General features: G+C 40.0%; 1 protein-coding gene across 4 annotated transcripts in view; it reads right to left on the reverse strand.

The window, feature by feature from the left end:
- The window catches only part of LDLRAD4 (low density lipoprotein receptor class A domain containing 4), a 294721-nt gene that overhangs the window by 188979 nt on the left and 89982 nt on the right, over positions 1-15760 (reverse strand). For all 4 annotated transcript variants that reach the window (XR_012630023.1, XR_012630022.1, XM_074877769.1 and 1 more), the window contains one exon: positions 1346-1804. Coding sequence is in view for 2 of the 4 variants with exons in the window: in XM_074877769.1 (XP_074733870.1) it covers positions 1346-1385 (40 nt within the window). In the remaining 2 variants the exon portion in view is untranslated. The remainder of the gene's footprint in view (positions 1-1345; positions 1805-15760) is intronic.

Below are 15760 nucleotides of genomic sequence, written 5' to 3' on the forward strand. Positions count from 1 at the left end.
TGTAGGAGTCTGCTGCCGGCCAGGCAGAGGTGGGAGGGCCCTGTGATGGTCCCAGACTTCACATCTCCCATCAGCACTGGAGCACATGTGGGGCAGAGCTTCCCCTTTCTTCTCCTTCAAGACACATCTTGCTGACACACACAGAAACCATGTTGTAAATCAAAGCAACGTGAGGCAATGGAGACTGTTCAGAACTGCACTGCCACTCCAAACCGATGTGTTGGTGCAGACAGATGGACACAGAGCTGCCAGAAGGGAGGGACCAGCCTCTGTGGGTGGATCTGCTTTGGGAAGGGACAAAGTGGGGGCCTGCCCACAGCAAAATGAACAGTTTTACTGTTCCTTCCTGGGAAGAGCTCCTAGAACAGCAAGCAGCCCAGGGTAAAGCAGCCCAAGACAGAAAATTATCTTCCCATATGTACAACCCCCAATCCAGTAAACTTCTTCTAAAGGCAAAAATTTCAAATTGGAAAAATAAACGTCTCACACATCACTAACTTTCTCTGTGGTACAAATCCATTATCTAGACCTACTAAAGCAAGAGCAATATACAGTTGATTTTCTACCCATTTCTCGCAGGATCTCAACTGGCCAGCAGATGTGGAAACAAAGCAGCAGGATCTTCTGATCCCCATTTCCTTCTCCCACCTCTCAAATCAGAAACCAGTCCAGCCAGGGAAAGCCCTGAATGAACTCCAGCGGACTTTACACTAGAGGGAGCTTTCCTCAGAGAGACACACCACCTTAGCATCTCCTTTCTCATTACATTATTTTCAGTGAATCTACAGGGAAATGCATTGGACTGAGGTGAAACAGTTACAGTTTAAATCCTCTGGTTTTGCCAGTTCAAGCACTGCAGCACATGAGGGGTGCGGGGTGGGAGGCAGTACAAGTAGAAGGTACCTGACAAGTTCTGCCCAGAGATGTGCTCTGGCCCATGAGATCAAGATTTACACTGCCGTGTTTCTGAGAAGCCTCCTGATACGAACTGTGTCTATCCTGTGCCCTCACCAAACTCCCATGTTGAACTTAAGAACAACCTAACAGACTACATTCTATATTGACCTGGGAGGCCACTCATTGTTAAGCTGTTAATTACTTTAATGAGGAAAGCTGAGATACACCTTCCCTAAGGCTTGTGGCCATCCGTTTTAGAGGGCCTGAAATACGGATAACTGTGTTACTGTTAATACAAGTAATGAACTTGAGGAACAACTCAAGTGAACTGTTTTAAAATATTATTTAAACTGGAAGTACTACAAGGTGCTAACAACAGCCAGGACCTATTCAATTTATTTTCAAAACTCCAGTAAACTGTCCCAAAACTATGAGCTTAAGTCCTTACCTGTGAAAGCATTTGTGGCCTGAAAACCAGCTTCCTGCATACTGCTCTCCCAGCGAAGCTTGAGATTCCCGTCTTAACCTGTCCTTACTGGAAACAACTGCTGAGCTTGGAGCTGTCAAGTCACTTCCATCTTAGCTCGTCAGAGTCCATTTCTCTTTCCATTCCCGTATTAGGCACCATCCAGTTCCTACCTGATCCCAGGTCTTTTGATCCGTAGGCAGAGAGGAGCTGCACTGAATCCAAGCAGGAAGTGTTGGACAGTCCCATCAACCAGCCAGCCAGAGGATTTGGGCCATGATGAATGCAGAAATTAAGCAAATCGCCTGCCAAGACTTTATTTCCCTTTTACAATTAAGTTCTAATCCTCTGTTCATCCAGCACCATTTTTTCAGGTCTTGGCCAATGGTGATGTTCAATTGTCTCTCCTCTCTTGTGTTCCTCTCCCCTCAGGCACGCTCACTGAGAAATTAAAAAAGAAGAGATTATGTTTCCTGATGACCTGTAGCAACATTAAAATTAACAGACTCCAGGGAACAAAAACCCAAAACACATTATCAGGGATTGATTGTACACATTAAAGGAGATCTTCAGAAGGCAAATATTGCGATTTTGCTGAGATGCAAAGTGTGACCACACAGCTCTTTGAAGTGCAAAGAGGAACAGTGCTGAGGGTGTCATATGCATCTCTGAGAACATGATATGATTTACATTTCAAAAGCCATATTTAGCAGAGATGGGGGCAGCAATACAATAACAAAATTGCAGTTAAAAGGGAAAAGGAAAAATACTCAAGGCTCTCAAGTCTAGCCTATTCAAAACCACAGTGAGATTATTAGCATTTCATATAGCTGCTTCTCTTCTTTTCTGGAGCACGAAAAGAGAGCACTGTCTGCTGACACTATATATGCCATTCTAACAGTCTTCTGAGGTTAAAATCCTTTGTATGTCTGTGCTGTCGATTATCTGTTTAAAATCTCAATTGTAACACAGATGATGCAACTCAGATGCCTTCAGACATTCAGTAACATTAAACATACCCACAGGCTATACAAGAGAAAGGTGGTTAAGTTTTTCTTGATCCTACTATTTCTACATAGCACAGATATCTGCAACTCACTGAAAACTAGAGATGCTGGACATCCAGCTTTTAAAAACTAGCATACGTTTACTTTTATGGGGTGAAGGCGAACAGCAGACAGGTATATGTTTAGGGAGAAGATTATTTAAGGAAAAAAGGAAGAAAGAAAAGAGGACTTGCGAGGAGAAACCACTCAATCTCCAGCCACCCTGTTCCTTCACGCAGTAATGCTTGGCTTGCTATCTCCCAGTTCAGTGTCACAGGCAGGTTGAAACTACATCTGTGATGATCTTAGGCTCTACTAATGGATTTTAGCAAATTAGTCTAGCCAAAGAACCAAAACCAATGCCTTTCCGTGTAGCATCTTCTATCAGAAAAAGCTGCATAAAAAAATTTAGAATAGTGTTTAAAATGCTATTAATCCTGAACGACAGCTTCTCAGGATGCTTTTTCAGCCCTTCGAAGTGCTCTAGACAACTAATAACCATTTCATATGAGGTTATTTTATTCTAAAACACATACAACTGAGCAAGTATAATATACATACACCACAGCACATATTTCTTTTGGCTCTTAACATTGTGCTAACTATTCTATAATGACTACAGATGGATGCTGCACTCATTTCCCAAGCTTTTTCTCTAGAGGCCTGAGTTTCTTCTATATTTGTAAGAGCAGGTCCATATTTGCATTAACATTTTCAGCCTTGTAACTTCTGATTTTGGTTTATAAATCCAGAATTCTGATGCCTTCTATTTTAAGCATTTTAATTTCTCTCCCCGTCACAGAGATGCTCAAGAGATGTGCACCAATACCTTAGCATGCGGGGAAATTCTCTTATTGCTACATCTTTGTATTAGATAATAATAAACTTCTGCTTCTTAAAAGAATAAAATAATTTTACTTTCTTGAAAATTAACTCTTTATTAAAAGAAGAATGATTTTCCACATCTTCAACATTTCTGCTAAACTAGTTAAGAACCCCACAGTGCTGAAGAAACTGCGATGCAGGCACTTCCAGCAACCAGGGCTTCTTCAGACAGAAAGATGTAATTTTAACAACACTACAGGACACAAACACTTACAGAGTTCATTCAGACCTTAAAATTTAAAAGGTAGTGCACTGCGTCAGGTTTAAGTCCTCCCTTAAGGACTCAAGTGAAAGAAGATACCAATATCTCTTGATTGCCCTAAGTGAGCTTTTTCTATCACTGCAAAACCCCTCTTCTTCCTTGGCAGATAATGAACTTGGAGGTGGCTGGCAGGACACGAGTAAGGAAATGGAGCAGGCTGCTGGGGCAAGCCTGTGCGCTGCTCAGCATTTGCTGGGCCTCTTCACAACTCAGAACCAAGTTCAGTACTTACAAAATGCTTTACACTTACGGCTAAGCGGGATATTTAATGAGTAGTTTCAAGAGGCAGACCTTTCATGGGTCACATCTGCACAACAATTTCAGGTCTCTAAGATTTCAAATGCATCCAGGTGAAGAACACAAAGCAGCCCAGCTGATACCACAGCAAATCAAGAAAATGGAAATTCCAGTTTTAACAGCATGTAGAGCTACGTTGTTTCTATTGTACTTTACATTATCCAGAAATTTTCCATTAAAGCTGAACTGATGTTTAAAGAGAGGAGGTTTGCATTTGTTTCCTAACAGACTGGCATGTTTGCATACACAGAATGGGTCATGACCTCTGCTGACAGAGGCTCAGCCAACTCCAGTGAAGCTATGTGTTTATCGTTTTATACCAGTGTGGTGCAGAAATGTTAAACCAACCTGCTTAAAGGACTGAAAAGTGAAAGTAAGTATCTGAAAAAAAGGGTGGAAAGTAAACAATACTGACAGAACTACAATAAGGTGTGATCTTTGATTTAACTATTATATTTTTCACAACATGCAGAGACCCCAGTGGGAACACGTCCCATTATACTGATCAGATGGCAAAGAGAAAATGTAGACTAGAAAGACTAGAGATTTTCTCTTTGCTCCATCTGTTACCTCCTTTCCAATTGTAACAGGAACTCCGCTTCCACTTCTGCTTTCATTCATCCACTGCAGTGTTATATGAGTCTCAGAAGCAAACCAAAGCAAAACATTGTGTTTTATAAATATGTAGCTGTGCTATAAAGATTTTCGGCTACTATGCGCTTATGTGACTGAATACCTAGAGAAAAATCATATCCATTTGTTTTGATCCTCTCCACTTTTCTCAGATTTGGTCCTGGGAAAGACACCACCATCTGAACCTCACACAAATTGCAAACAGAAAATATTTTGACTATTTAACACCTTACTGGAGTTACATGTTCTCATGGTATATTTAGCTAGTCAACCCGCTACTCATCTTCTCTAAACATTGGAAGATGCAGTATTAAAGGGCCACTGTAAAAAAGAATCTATGAGAGAAAAGTAGCCGATGAATGTCATTAAATCCTGCAATAATATCTACATTTTATGGAGTGTTGTGCAATTATCAGTCAGGACCAAGCCTGGAGGAACTTACACTGAAAGAAGAAGTGAAATACTGCTTTTTCAAAGACTGGTATCTCTGTAATGTCTTGGAAAACTCAAAAGCACTGGCATACATGTAAATGCTGCAGCTTGGGTTTTTTGTTGGTTTTTTTTTCCATTTCCTTTCACTATATACAGTCTGTTTCTCTGGCCACGTACTGCTGATTCCCACACAGGCATTAAGAACTCACTGCTTGTGTTGTCAGAACAGCTACGGCCATGGGAAGCATTTCCTGTGATAGCCCTTGGCACAAGAAATCCTAAAGGACAGTGTTTCTCTAAGGTGTTTAACAAATTGTGTAACAGGAGTATCTGTAGAGTAAGCCCACACGTTTACTTTTTTGAGAAAGTTGCTGAACAGCTTGTGAGCTGTGCTTTAATTTAACTTAATCAAGGGAGGACTCGCTGCTTGGATTTTTAGCTTTCAGGTGAAAGAAGTGTAAAAGGGGAGAGGGCCCAAGCTAACCTGCCCTGCTCTCGCTGCGGTCCCTGCAGAACGCAGGTGCCAAACACAGGCAGACCCCAGCGGGAGCTCGGCCGCTGCTGGTACCGACCCACTCTGTGGCTAAAAGGAGGACAGAGGCAATGCTGGACGTGCCGGCAGCATGACTGCAGCTCAATGGGAGATTTAAGCGTGTCTCCAAATTCAAGGAAAAAAGTTATCTGACTGAAGCCAGGACAAGTACTGAACTATTCACATGCTTAAACACTTTGCTGAAGTAAGGCCTATACTTCCTATAGGTTAAGGCAGCATAGACTTGGATATATATTTAAGAAGTTTCTGGCTGGAAAAACACTTCCAACATTTTGTTTTTATAAAATGGTGTTTGTAAAAATATCTTTTAAAATTTGCTAAAGCAACTTAAAATGAAGCATATGTGCACACATACATATAACTCACCTCTCCATCCCCCTTTGGATTCATCAAGTTTTCCAGGCTTTGGTTTTGCTTCTCACAGAGACTTCTAAACTAGATATACTGTTATCTACTGGTTATACCTACTCTTTTTTAGATGGTAAAGCCTGTGTTCCACTGTGTGATCCTCATGTATTTTATTTACTTCTATCTATAATTTGTCTTCCTTCCAAGATACCATTATTGCACCAGTGCTAAATGAGTCCTGGTTCTCAGGAAATACTATGCTCCATAACTCAAAGACTGCTTAAAAAACTCAAGAAGACTTTCACAGGAGACCATACAAATCAAACTAAAATCCAGATGTTTAAAATATGTTTATCTAATCACATCTTTCTCACACACACACATCATTTGTTTTCACTTCCTATCTTCAGTATTTGTATAGGTCAGTTGTGACTTTTTAAACACCTGCTTTATTTTACTTTCTTGGTGCATTTCAGTGACATACAACATGAGTTTCTATGTTAAGTTATGCTATACAAATTTTTATTCCTACAGATACTTTCAGACACTCTTCAGCTTGTTTAGGAATAGTGTTCAAGCTTCTTTTTACCTCCTTTTTGTTACAGCACCCCCTGAATTGAGACAAATGGAGGACAACCAAAGCAAGGTCTGGGTCCTTCTGCATTAGTTGAAGCAGGAAACATATCTTGAGAAGAGGGCACATGGCCAAAACCAAGCATCATTTTTTCTAGCCTGTTAAGAAAATGTTCTATAAAGCAAAATATATCCGCAACACCAATGCCAGCACACACACTGCAAAAGCCACTACAGACAAGGCCCAGTTTAAAAGAAAACAGATGAATGTTTTGGTACAGACATTTCTTCTCCTCCTCCTCCTCCTGTTTATTTCTTTTCAGAGCGAAGCAACAAACTGAAGCAATGATATAAAAATCGGTCTGTTTAGTAGCTTCATGCCCCTGGTAATCAGATAGCAAGGAGTATTTCACTTGAAGAAATCCTATAAATAACTGATAACACAAAGGAGTATGCCACATTTCCTTCCATTAATCTTGTTAAGTGAAATAATGAATTTGGATCCTCTATTTTCTATCTCTCTGAACAAACTAAAGAGCCATACATTTTACCATAGCTGTGCTGACAGAATGCAGTAAAACTCCAGTGGCAAAGTTCACCAAGATCTCCATGACAAGCTATTGGATTTGGATGAGATAATTATTGGGAGAAATTGTACAAGCTGTGTTATGCAGGGCAAATGAGAAGATTTCATTGTTTATTTTTGGACCTTAATAAAACGATAATTACCAGAAGTTGTCAAGAGAAATCATTAATCATGCTGCTCTGTGAACCTGACCAGTCAGAGAAAAACCTGAGCTCTGAATTTTATTTGCCAAAATAACAAAAAGGTAGCAAGAGCTGAATCCAGTTGCAATTAATCTTTTTCCAAAGCAACACAGGGCCAGTATTTAAATTTGCAGAAGGCTGGTAAAAGCGAAAATTACATTGAGCAGATTGGAGAAAAGATCACAAGTTTTTGACTGGTATTCCTATGAGTTGTATGAGAAACTAGCAGTTGCCAGAAACCCAGGGGATTCTGCACATATCAAGACTTTGAGTATCCAACATCCAGTGACACTCCATTTAGCATCCCTGCATACCACTGGAAAAACTGTGGTTGTGAGTCATAGCTGCAGAACCTGACCACCCTGAGAAGCAGCAGTAGGGTAGGGAAGTTACTGGTTTAACTCTGCTGTGCCACGCAGGATGCATAAGCAAGGAGGAAATACCTTATGAGAACACAACATGGCCACTGCCAACGTGCTGTTAAGAGCATTATCAATGTGGAGCTGAGCACAAGATGAGAAACACGTTTCTCTCCTCCTCCTCTCCCACAGCAACTTCTTGCTGCTTCAACAAAATGTTTCTTCTGGCTTCCTTTCACCTCATTTTGAGGACCCACCACACAGACACAAGCAATGTATGTTGTTTACAAGCTCTCCATTTTCCAAGTGTGCATCATGCATTTCCTAGCTTTTTGCCAGCCAACACAAGCTTCCCAAGTTCTTTATCTAGGTTTTTAGGTGTAACAGAAGCATATGGTCATTTGTCATCTCCACTGACAAACCTTGCATAAGAGGAGCAAATGGGCAGTGCTCCTTTCGTGCAGCAAATGATAGTTATGTCAACCATCCCCATCATCCCCAGGAGATCCAGCAGCACCACTCCTCTGTCCAGCAACAGCACCTTTTGGGTGAGGGCATCACACCTGCCAGGGAAAGGGTACACCACCAAAACCAACCTCTCCCACTGAACTGGTTAGAGCAGCCGAAAATCCCAATATACACAATGAAGATACAGACACACATACCTATTTAGCTCATGAAAAGCAGACTAGGTGGATCTAGGCAAGCTGCACTCCATTTCTCAAGTCAGAAACATCTGCACTCTGACCCTTCAGGAAAGAAAATGCAGAAGACAGTATCTCCCACTGAATCTCAAGCAGCGTATGGACACAAAATGGCACAGTCCTCCCACTGAACAGTATTGGGGACTACGGAAGTAAACATGTAAACATGTAAACAGTAGGAGGATTTATCCAACATTATTCCAAATTTTGTCAAAATACTTGGTAAGAATGAAAAAGCACAACACACTGCTCATTTTGACAAATGCAAAATGCAGAAGAGAACAGTGAACCTGTGCTAACTGTAATGAAAAATGAATTGGTGCTGAAGAGACACTCAAGGGGCATGGAAGCTGTTGAAGAATAAAACTACTATCTTGGAGAATAAAACTACTATCTGTACAGCACTTGGGTTTGCTATGTACACCACTGGGAAGCAAGGGTGCTTAGCCACTCTCAAGAAGGATATACCATCCTATACGCTTGCGCCATGACCAAAGAAAATCTTCTGCTAAAGAATAAAACATGAACTATACAACTGAATTGGCATAAACTGCCACCAAACTAATTGAAGAAGCACTGACAAGAATTTCATAACTTTCTGGAGGACTGTATCAGTCAGCGTTATGAAAGTCCATCTGCTGCGAGCAGCAGCTGTTCAGGAGGGTAAGGAACGTAGGAGAAAGGCCCACTAGTATTTTACACCCATTATTACACAAAGCTAGTTCTAGTTTCCTGTGAAACAAGCCACGCCACAAGAATGCATCTGGTTTATTTACAGGGTCTCAGGACTCAACATCACCTGCATGCTACATGAAGAAATGCAAATGGAACGTTATCCAGACAAGCAAAACCCAGTTTAAAGAAACCGTAAACAGCACCAGGCACATCAGGTGCAGGGTGTTCCCAGCACTGCTGTGAGCAGCACAGGAGACATCAGCATTCTGGAATACAGCTGCGGTCAGTGCAAGAAGTCAGTCACAAGGTACACCTCTTCTAACCTAAAGAAGGTTTGCAACTATTTCAGATTGCTTATATAGATCATGTACAGCACCATAGAAAACTTAAAAAGATACATGACTGTATCCAGAAAGGACCCTTGTTATAACAAATACCTAAAACTTCTGTAGAACTGCACTAGATTTTAGATGACTGAAAAATCCTGAGGTTTGCTGATCAGTTTGCCACCAGTTTTGATTTTCACGCTAAACTACAACAATCTACACAAAGCAATAGAGTTTTAAACTCCTGTTTGCCTCTGTTCAGACCAGGTTTCCCTTTTGCTCAGCATCTAACAAAACCAGCCACTTTAAATTGTTTCCCCTTCATCGTACTATGACTGAGCTCTGAACTCAATGCAACAATCCACAGACCCAAACCACTGCCTTAACATGGTCTCCCCACGCTCTGCTTTCTAGAGCATCTGCTAGGATTTTATCCTCTGAATGACACTAGATGACAACCACATTAATACAGAGTCTGTATCAGAAGCCATATGCAAGTAAAAGTTTCACCTAAGTCCATGGTGGTTTTGCCTATGTCAGGCCAAGGAAAATGAACTCTGCTTTATTACTAAATAATCTAGACAACACTGTAGAAAGTGCTCTTTCAGCATTTAAATGTGTGTACTTCTAAGCCCCACAGCCAATGGGGCATAAGTAACTGCCACAGCAATTCTTAGTTACAATTAACAATACAACTTTACTCCAACTTTCAACTTGGAAATGAGAAAAAGCACAAAGTAACAGTTTAGCATTTCTTGTATTTTTCTTGGACTTCGTATTTTTGGGCACATTACCTGATCTCTCTAGGCTTCCCATCCCATCAGTAAAGTGGATATAACTTCTACCCGTGGATTAAGAAGCTATAAAATGCTTAGGGAACAGAGGTGTTACTGATAAAATACAAAAAGCTAAAGCAGAGTTTTGATTAATTTGATTTTGTTCTCAAGTTAGTATATCATTCTGCAAATTCAAAACTCTATTAGCATTGTAAAATCACACCAAAGAAATCTTTTTAACTAGGAAAAAGGCCAGTGATTCTTTATTTCCAGGCAATACGAACAATACATACTATCCTTCAAGCCTGGCCTTCTTCAAAAAATCTGCTGGAAAGCAATTCACAAAATAACACAAAATTCAAGGGGAGAGCACAGCTGGGAAGCAGTATCCTGAGGTGATCAGCTAAATCTCATTTTCCAGAGAACTACACAGTTCATTCTCTCAAATCCCTCATTACTCAACATACAAAGGCAAAGAGGCTATTTTTTTCTTGTCCTTGAAGGACATTTTTACATAAACAAACTGCATAAAGGCATGGGAAGTAATGCTGTTATCAGTTAAATCTGTGAAATTCCTCTAGTTGAGAAGTTCTTGTTTAGCACGGATACAAGAACAGAATTTCCACTCCCTCACGTCAGCTGTAATTTGGGAAGCATTTCTAATCCTGATTGGCAAAACCAAACAATTCACCAAGAACACCATATTTGTGTTTCTTCAATCCAGTGCCCTATCTATTTTCTACCAACCTTTTTTAATAACAGATATATTTTAATATACCCTTGTCATGTTTTAAAACCATTCTTGCTATGCTCATATACAGTGTCTGGATGCAACTGAGGTATTTAACTGCACGTAACTGAAGACACATGTTAGCAATGCAACACTGACAGCACCTTCTTTAGTGACTGAGGGAAAAAAGACTCTGAGGTTTTTGACCAAACATCTCAAAAATTGATATTTTTATCAAGGAATATAGGGCTGGTTTGTTTGTCCCAAGCAAACATCCCACCCAACTGTTCTCTTCTTGTTCTCTTCTGTTCCTTCTCCACGCATTTAGGGAAATCTGACCTCTCTGGCCTTGTTTTGTGTTTCACAATATCCTTTTAAGTACAAAACCATAACATTTACTTTCAAATACCCATAAGATTACACGTGTGCTCTTTCAAGCCTGCCAGTCTTCTCCCCCCACAACACTCTGTCAATAAAGACACAGATTCCTATAGAAAGGGCCTACACAGACGTAATTTATAAATAATTAAGAATTGTAATTAAAGCCTCACAGCTACAAATGGAAACACTGCAATCTTGTATTAGAAGAAAATAATGATCTCTGCAGATGAACAATCGTTATCTTCCTTGTTCAGCCACAGAGTTGCAGCTTTGTATTTCCCAGCTGTTAACCTATCGTCAGTCCTACCATAAAAACAAAGAATACTTCGGGGTTTTTTTTCTTCCTTTTTAAACAAATGGAAAATGTAATGAGAGTCTGACTCTGTGCCTTTGATAATTAAGCTTTCAGTATCATGGAATGTTTTCTAATAGGAGCATCTGCTTTCTGCATTGCAGCCCTACAGCTAAGAAAGTGTTGGACTTATTAATAAAATACAATAAAGAACCAAACATCTGGGTGGGAAAGAAGCACGGAAGAGAAGAAACTGTCTTCCTCTCAAAATATTCAAGAGACAGCAAAGCTCATCCAAATAAAATGCAGTTTTTCTGTTGAGGAAGCAGCTGGAACCAATGATGCTGATGATTCTTATTCCACTACATCCTGCTGCAAGACACAAACCTATTTACAGGAAACAGAGGGGAAAGCAGGAAAAATCCCACCTGTATTAATCTATACCACCTAGTTAAAAGCTCCTGACAGTGCAACCCATTCCCATGCCCAAGGAACAGGCAGATGGGTGTACATAAGTTCTTTCTGCTAACAGCGCTGGCAGAAAAGGGCTTCATATCAACACTTCAAATACTGAAAAGAGAAAACAGGACAAAAATAAAACAAGAAACACTAAGATCCCAGAAGAGTTAAATAGCTAGAATTTTGGATCAACAATTTGAGCATCTTATATAACACAGTTCATCATATGGTACCCAGTCACTCATGCATCAAGAGCAGAAACTGGGTTAACTACAAAATTTCTCAGAAACAAACTGAAACCTTGATTTTAAAACACTTCTAAATGTGCCAAATACTTCGGTACACTGTTCAAAGTTAATTACCATCAAACTAGATATCTATGCTTCACATCCTTTTTAAATGCAAAATCTGTAGGGCTGCATGCTCATCCTGCACATTGCTCACTTTCTGTAAGGGTACGCAGTATTTCTGCACACCGCTGACCTAAGGGAGCACAAAGGTGTCAGAAAACCTTTCTGAAGGAGGATGGTCATCCCAGAACCCATAGGTAAACTGGAGTCTCCCTCTCGGCAATGGTGCACAGACTTGACTGCATCATCCCACCTCCAGCTCAAAGGGATATATACCCCATGCCCCAGGGATCACTGCCCTGCCCTCCTATCTTCCAGAACAGCAGGCAAACAGTAAGGGCTGCTGTCACTGAGGGGACAGCATCCAGAGGAACTGCATACAGGTCTGTCTTCCTACAGCAAATGAAGAATTACTTCTTCACTTCAGATTTTTTGAACGAGTAAGTTGCTATCCAGTATATGCGTAAACTAGAAAGACTAATCCTGATTTACCCAGGCATTTTTCTGACTCTTCTCACCTCTTCTAGCTTAACACTTGTTGTCTTGGGTTTGCTGGTATTCTTTGTTTTTAAGTAATGTGCAAGAAAAAACAACCAAAGTAATGTATAAAATCTGTTCCCTAGCATGATGACAGAATCAAAACCAAATCAACCCTGGCATGTTAATTCAGTACATATTATGGATTTTCAATGGGCCATTTTCAAGCATGTATTATCTTCACAATGAAATGTCAAAGGTCTTCCTCCTGTTACATCATGTTATACATCCAAATACATCGAGATAGAACTCATTTTCTATCCATTGAGATTGAAGCTCTACATTTATTTTAGAGTTCAAAAAAGTCTCTGCGTCTTTTTATTAAAAACATACAGAACAGACAAGGTAAAAAATAATTAAATATACATCTGCAGACAGAACTATGTAGATTTTTAACAAATAACCAAACCAAATTTACCTTGTGGCCAGAAGCAAACATAAAAAATGTCAGCTCAGAGGACTATTTTCTTTTAGTAACACTATCACTTCAGGAAACTATTAAAATAGCATAAACTTAAAAGCAGCATTGGCAAAAACTGAATGCAGTTCAACTCTGGTTTCCAACTAAATGCCTTTTTTGCACACATATGCTTTGCCTTCTATTACTCAGCTGCATAATATAAACCACCAAACTGCACTTACAACAAGTCTGAACTGACAACGCCAAATTTTAATTGAAACACACGAGAGCAGTTGGGCAATGCATGAGTATTTTATAGGGAAGCTAGCAGTGCTCACAGCTGGAATAAACCTCCACCCCATAAGGGAGAAAGGGATCTAGTTTCCTCATTTTATTTTAATCCTTCCTTCAAAAAACAGACAAATCTGCTAAATTAAAAAAAGCAAATAACACCGCAAATATTTTCCTAGTCTGAAAAATCTTTCTGTTCAAAGCCCATGAACAGTCTGACAAGTGGTGACTTCATGAAGAAAAAAAAAAAGTTATTTTCTACCTCTTAATGAATAAAACTACATTCCTTCTCCCAATTCAGAGGAGCTTTCTTGCAGCCTCTTTATATGACAGCAACATGCAATGACCTCTCATCATTTTAAGTGCTATACAAAGTGTCGCTGAAAATTGTCTGTATTTGTGTACACACTTGTGTGTAAATGTCTTTGTATAAAGTCCTGTACGCAAACTGTGCCTGCAATATATACTCTTTTAGAGTACTTCATGGCATCAATGCAGACATTTTTGTGCTTAAAGAGAAAACTAATCTACACTAAACAAAACAAATCACCTCACAGCAATACGATGTAGTCCTCCTCCAGATAGTTTTGCTGAGATTAATAAGTCAATTTTATCATGAAAGAGAATGGAAGAGAGGCAAAAGAGGCCTACAAAGATATCAGAAATGAAAAACATAGCATTCAAATTAAAATCCGTTAGCGGTAACCTCAAACCTAACTTTTAAAATTAAGACTTTTCTTTGTTATTCCAGTTAGCTGGATGAAAAATTCCCTACCTCACTATTACACCCCTGCCCTTTAGGAAAGCATGTACATGGGAGTTAAGGCTGTGTGGGGACAGCACAAGGTGGCCTTCAGCCACAGCACGGTCAAAAAACATTTGCTTATACTTGGTTTGGGAAAGGCAAAAAGGTCATCTGAGATGGACAATGGTTACTGTCTCCATTCCTGACTGGTTCTTGACTCCTTGGATGAGCTCGTCATCAGAACATCACTTAAAAAAGCCATTCAGCCCATGGAGAGCTGCATTAAGATTATGGATGCCACTAAGAAGTCATGGCCCTCAGCTATTATCCAAATGTATTATGTAAATGTAAATAAATGTATTTCCTTCTGCAAACAGCTGAATTACAGCAGCATTAAACTTCCAATTTTGTTTCCTTACTGAAGTTTTTAAACTTCAAAACTTACTTACAATCTGTAAAGTACACCATAATACAACTGCAAAAAAAGTACCCCTATAATGTCAGTGAAACTGTAAAATGTAACTGCTGCACCTATTCCCCTTGGTAATGCTGAAGATGTCAGGCAAATGCCCTCTGCTCACATCATTAAAACAAACAAAGCCATTGCCATGAAATCATTCACTGTGCAGAAACTTTATAAGCTCTTCTATTATCTTTTATAGCTTAATTTGAGAACTGAGAATCCCTAGAGTGCTTTGCAGCACATTAATAAGAGACACTTTGCTTTATAAAGTTTATCATTATTACGGTACTGCTTGTGTCAGCTCATTGCAGTCAAGTTTAGGTTTTTTTAAAAAAAATTTCCTTATACTAAGACTTGACGTTTTCAGTGAATGATAAAGGTGGTGGTAGTTCTCAGGATCTCTTTCAGAGGACTGTTTTTTCATTTTCCTTAGTGCTTTAAGAGCCCATTATTAATAAAACTGCTGAAAAATTCTTCTCTGGAGCCATCAGGCATCATAGGCTTGACTACGCTCCTATTTTTCTCACTAAAATCAAGGGCCTCTGAAGGCTGAAGGGTGCTACTAGAAATTAAGAAAACAATACTGGAAGTGTCAGCCAGCAAACAAGGGAGCTTTTCATCTCCTGGGTGAGCTTTTAAACAAACTCTGGTGTCTCATACCATACTCTGGCTACTTAAATACTTTACAGCTTACATCAATCTTCATCCCATAACTAAAGCTGAACACGATCTGGATTCAGTTATTTGAGTGGTTTGAAGACAGACATGTAGAAATACACACAGGCAGCAGAGGCCACACTGATACCAGCAGCTTTCACCAGCACCGTAACGTCCCTTAGTGTGCCATCCTTTCCCTCTTCTCTAACAAAATCTCTGTGACAGCAAATGTGCTAACACAGCCATATCAGCATAAAGGTCCATAACTGAGATGGCTTATTTTAGTCCCTGAGGCACTGCTCTGCCTCGAGTCAACTTTCGTGTCAACTTTCCCGAGGCCGGTGGAGCTAGCTGTACTAGCAAGCCTTTCCTGGGCACCAACGCCCAGGTGGGAAATGCGGGTGAGACCTGGTCCCACACCAAACTACCCAGCTCACACCAGGAAGGATCCATGG

The sequence above is a fragment of the Strix uralensis genome, chromosome 1, assembly GCF_047716275.1.
Source record: "Strix uralensis isolate ZFMK-TIS-50842 chromosome 1, bStrUra1, whole genome shotgun sequence".
Taxonomy (NCBI): domain Eukaryota; kingdom Metazoa; phylum Chordata; class Aves; order Strigiformes; family Strigidae; genus Strix; species Strix uralensis.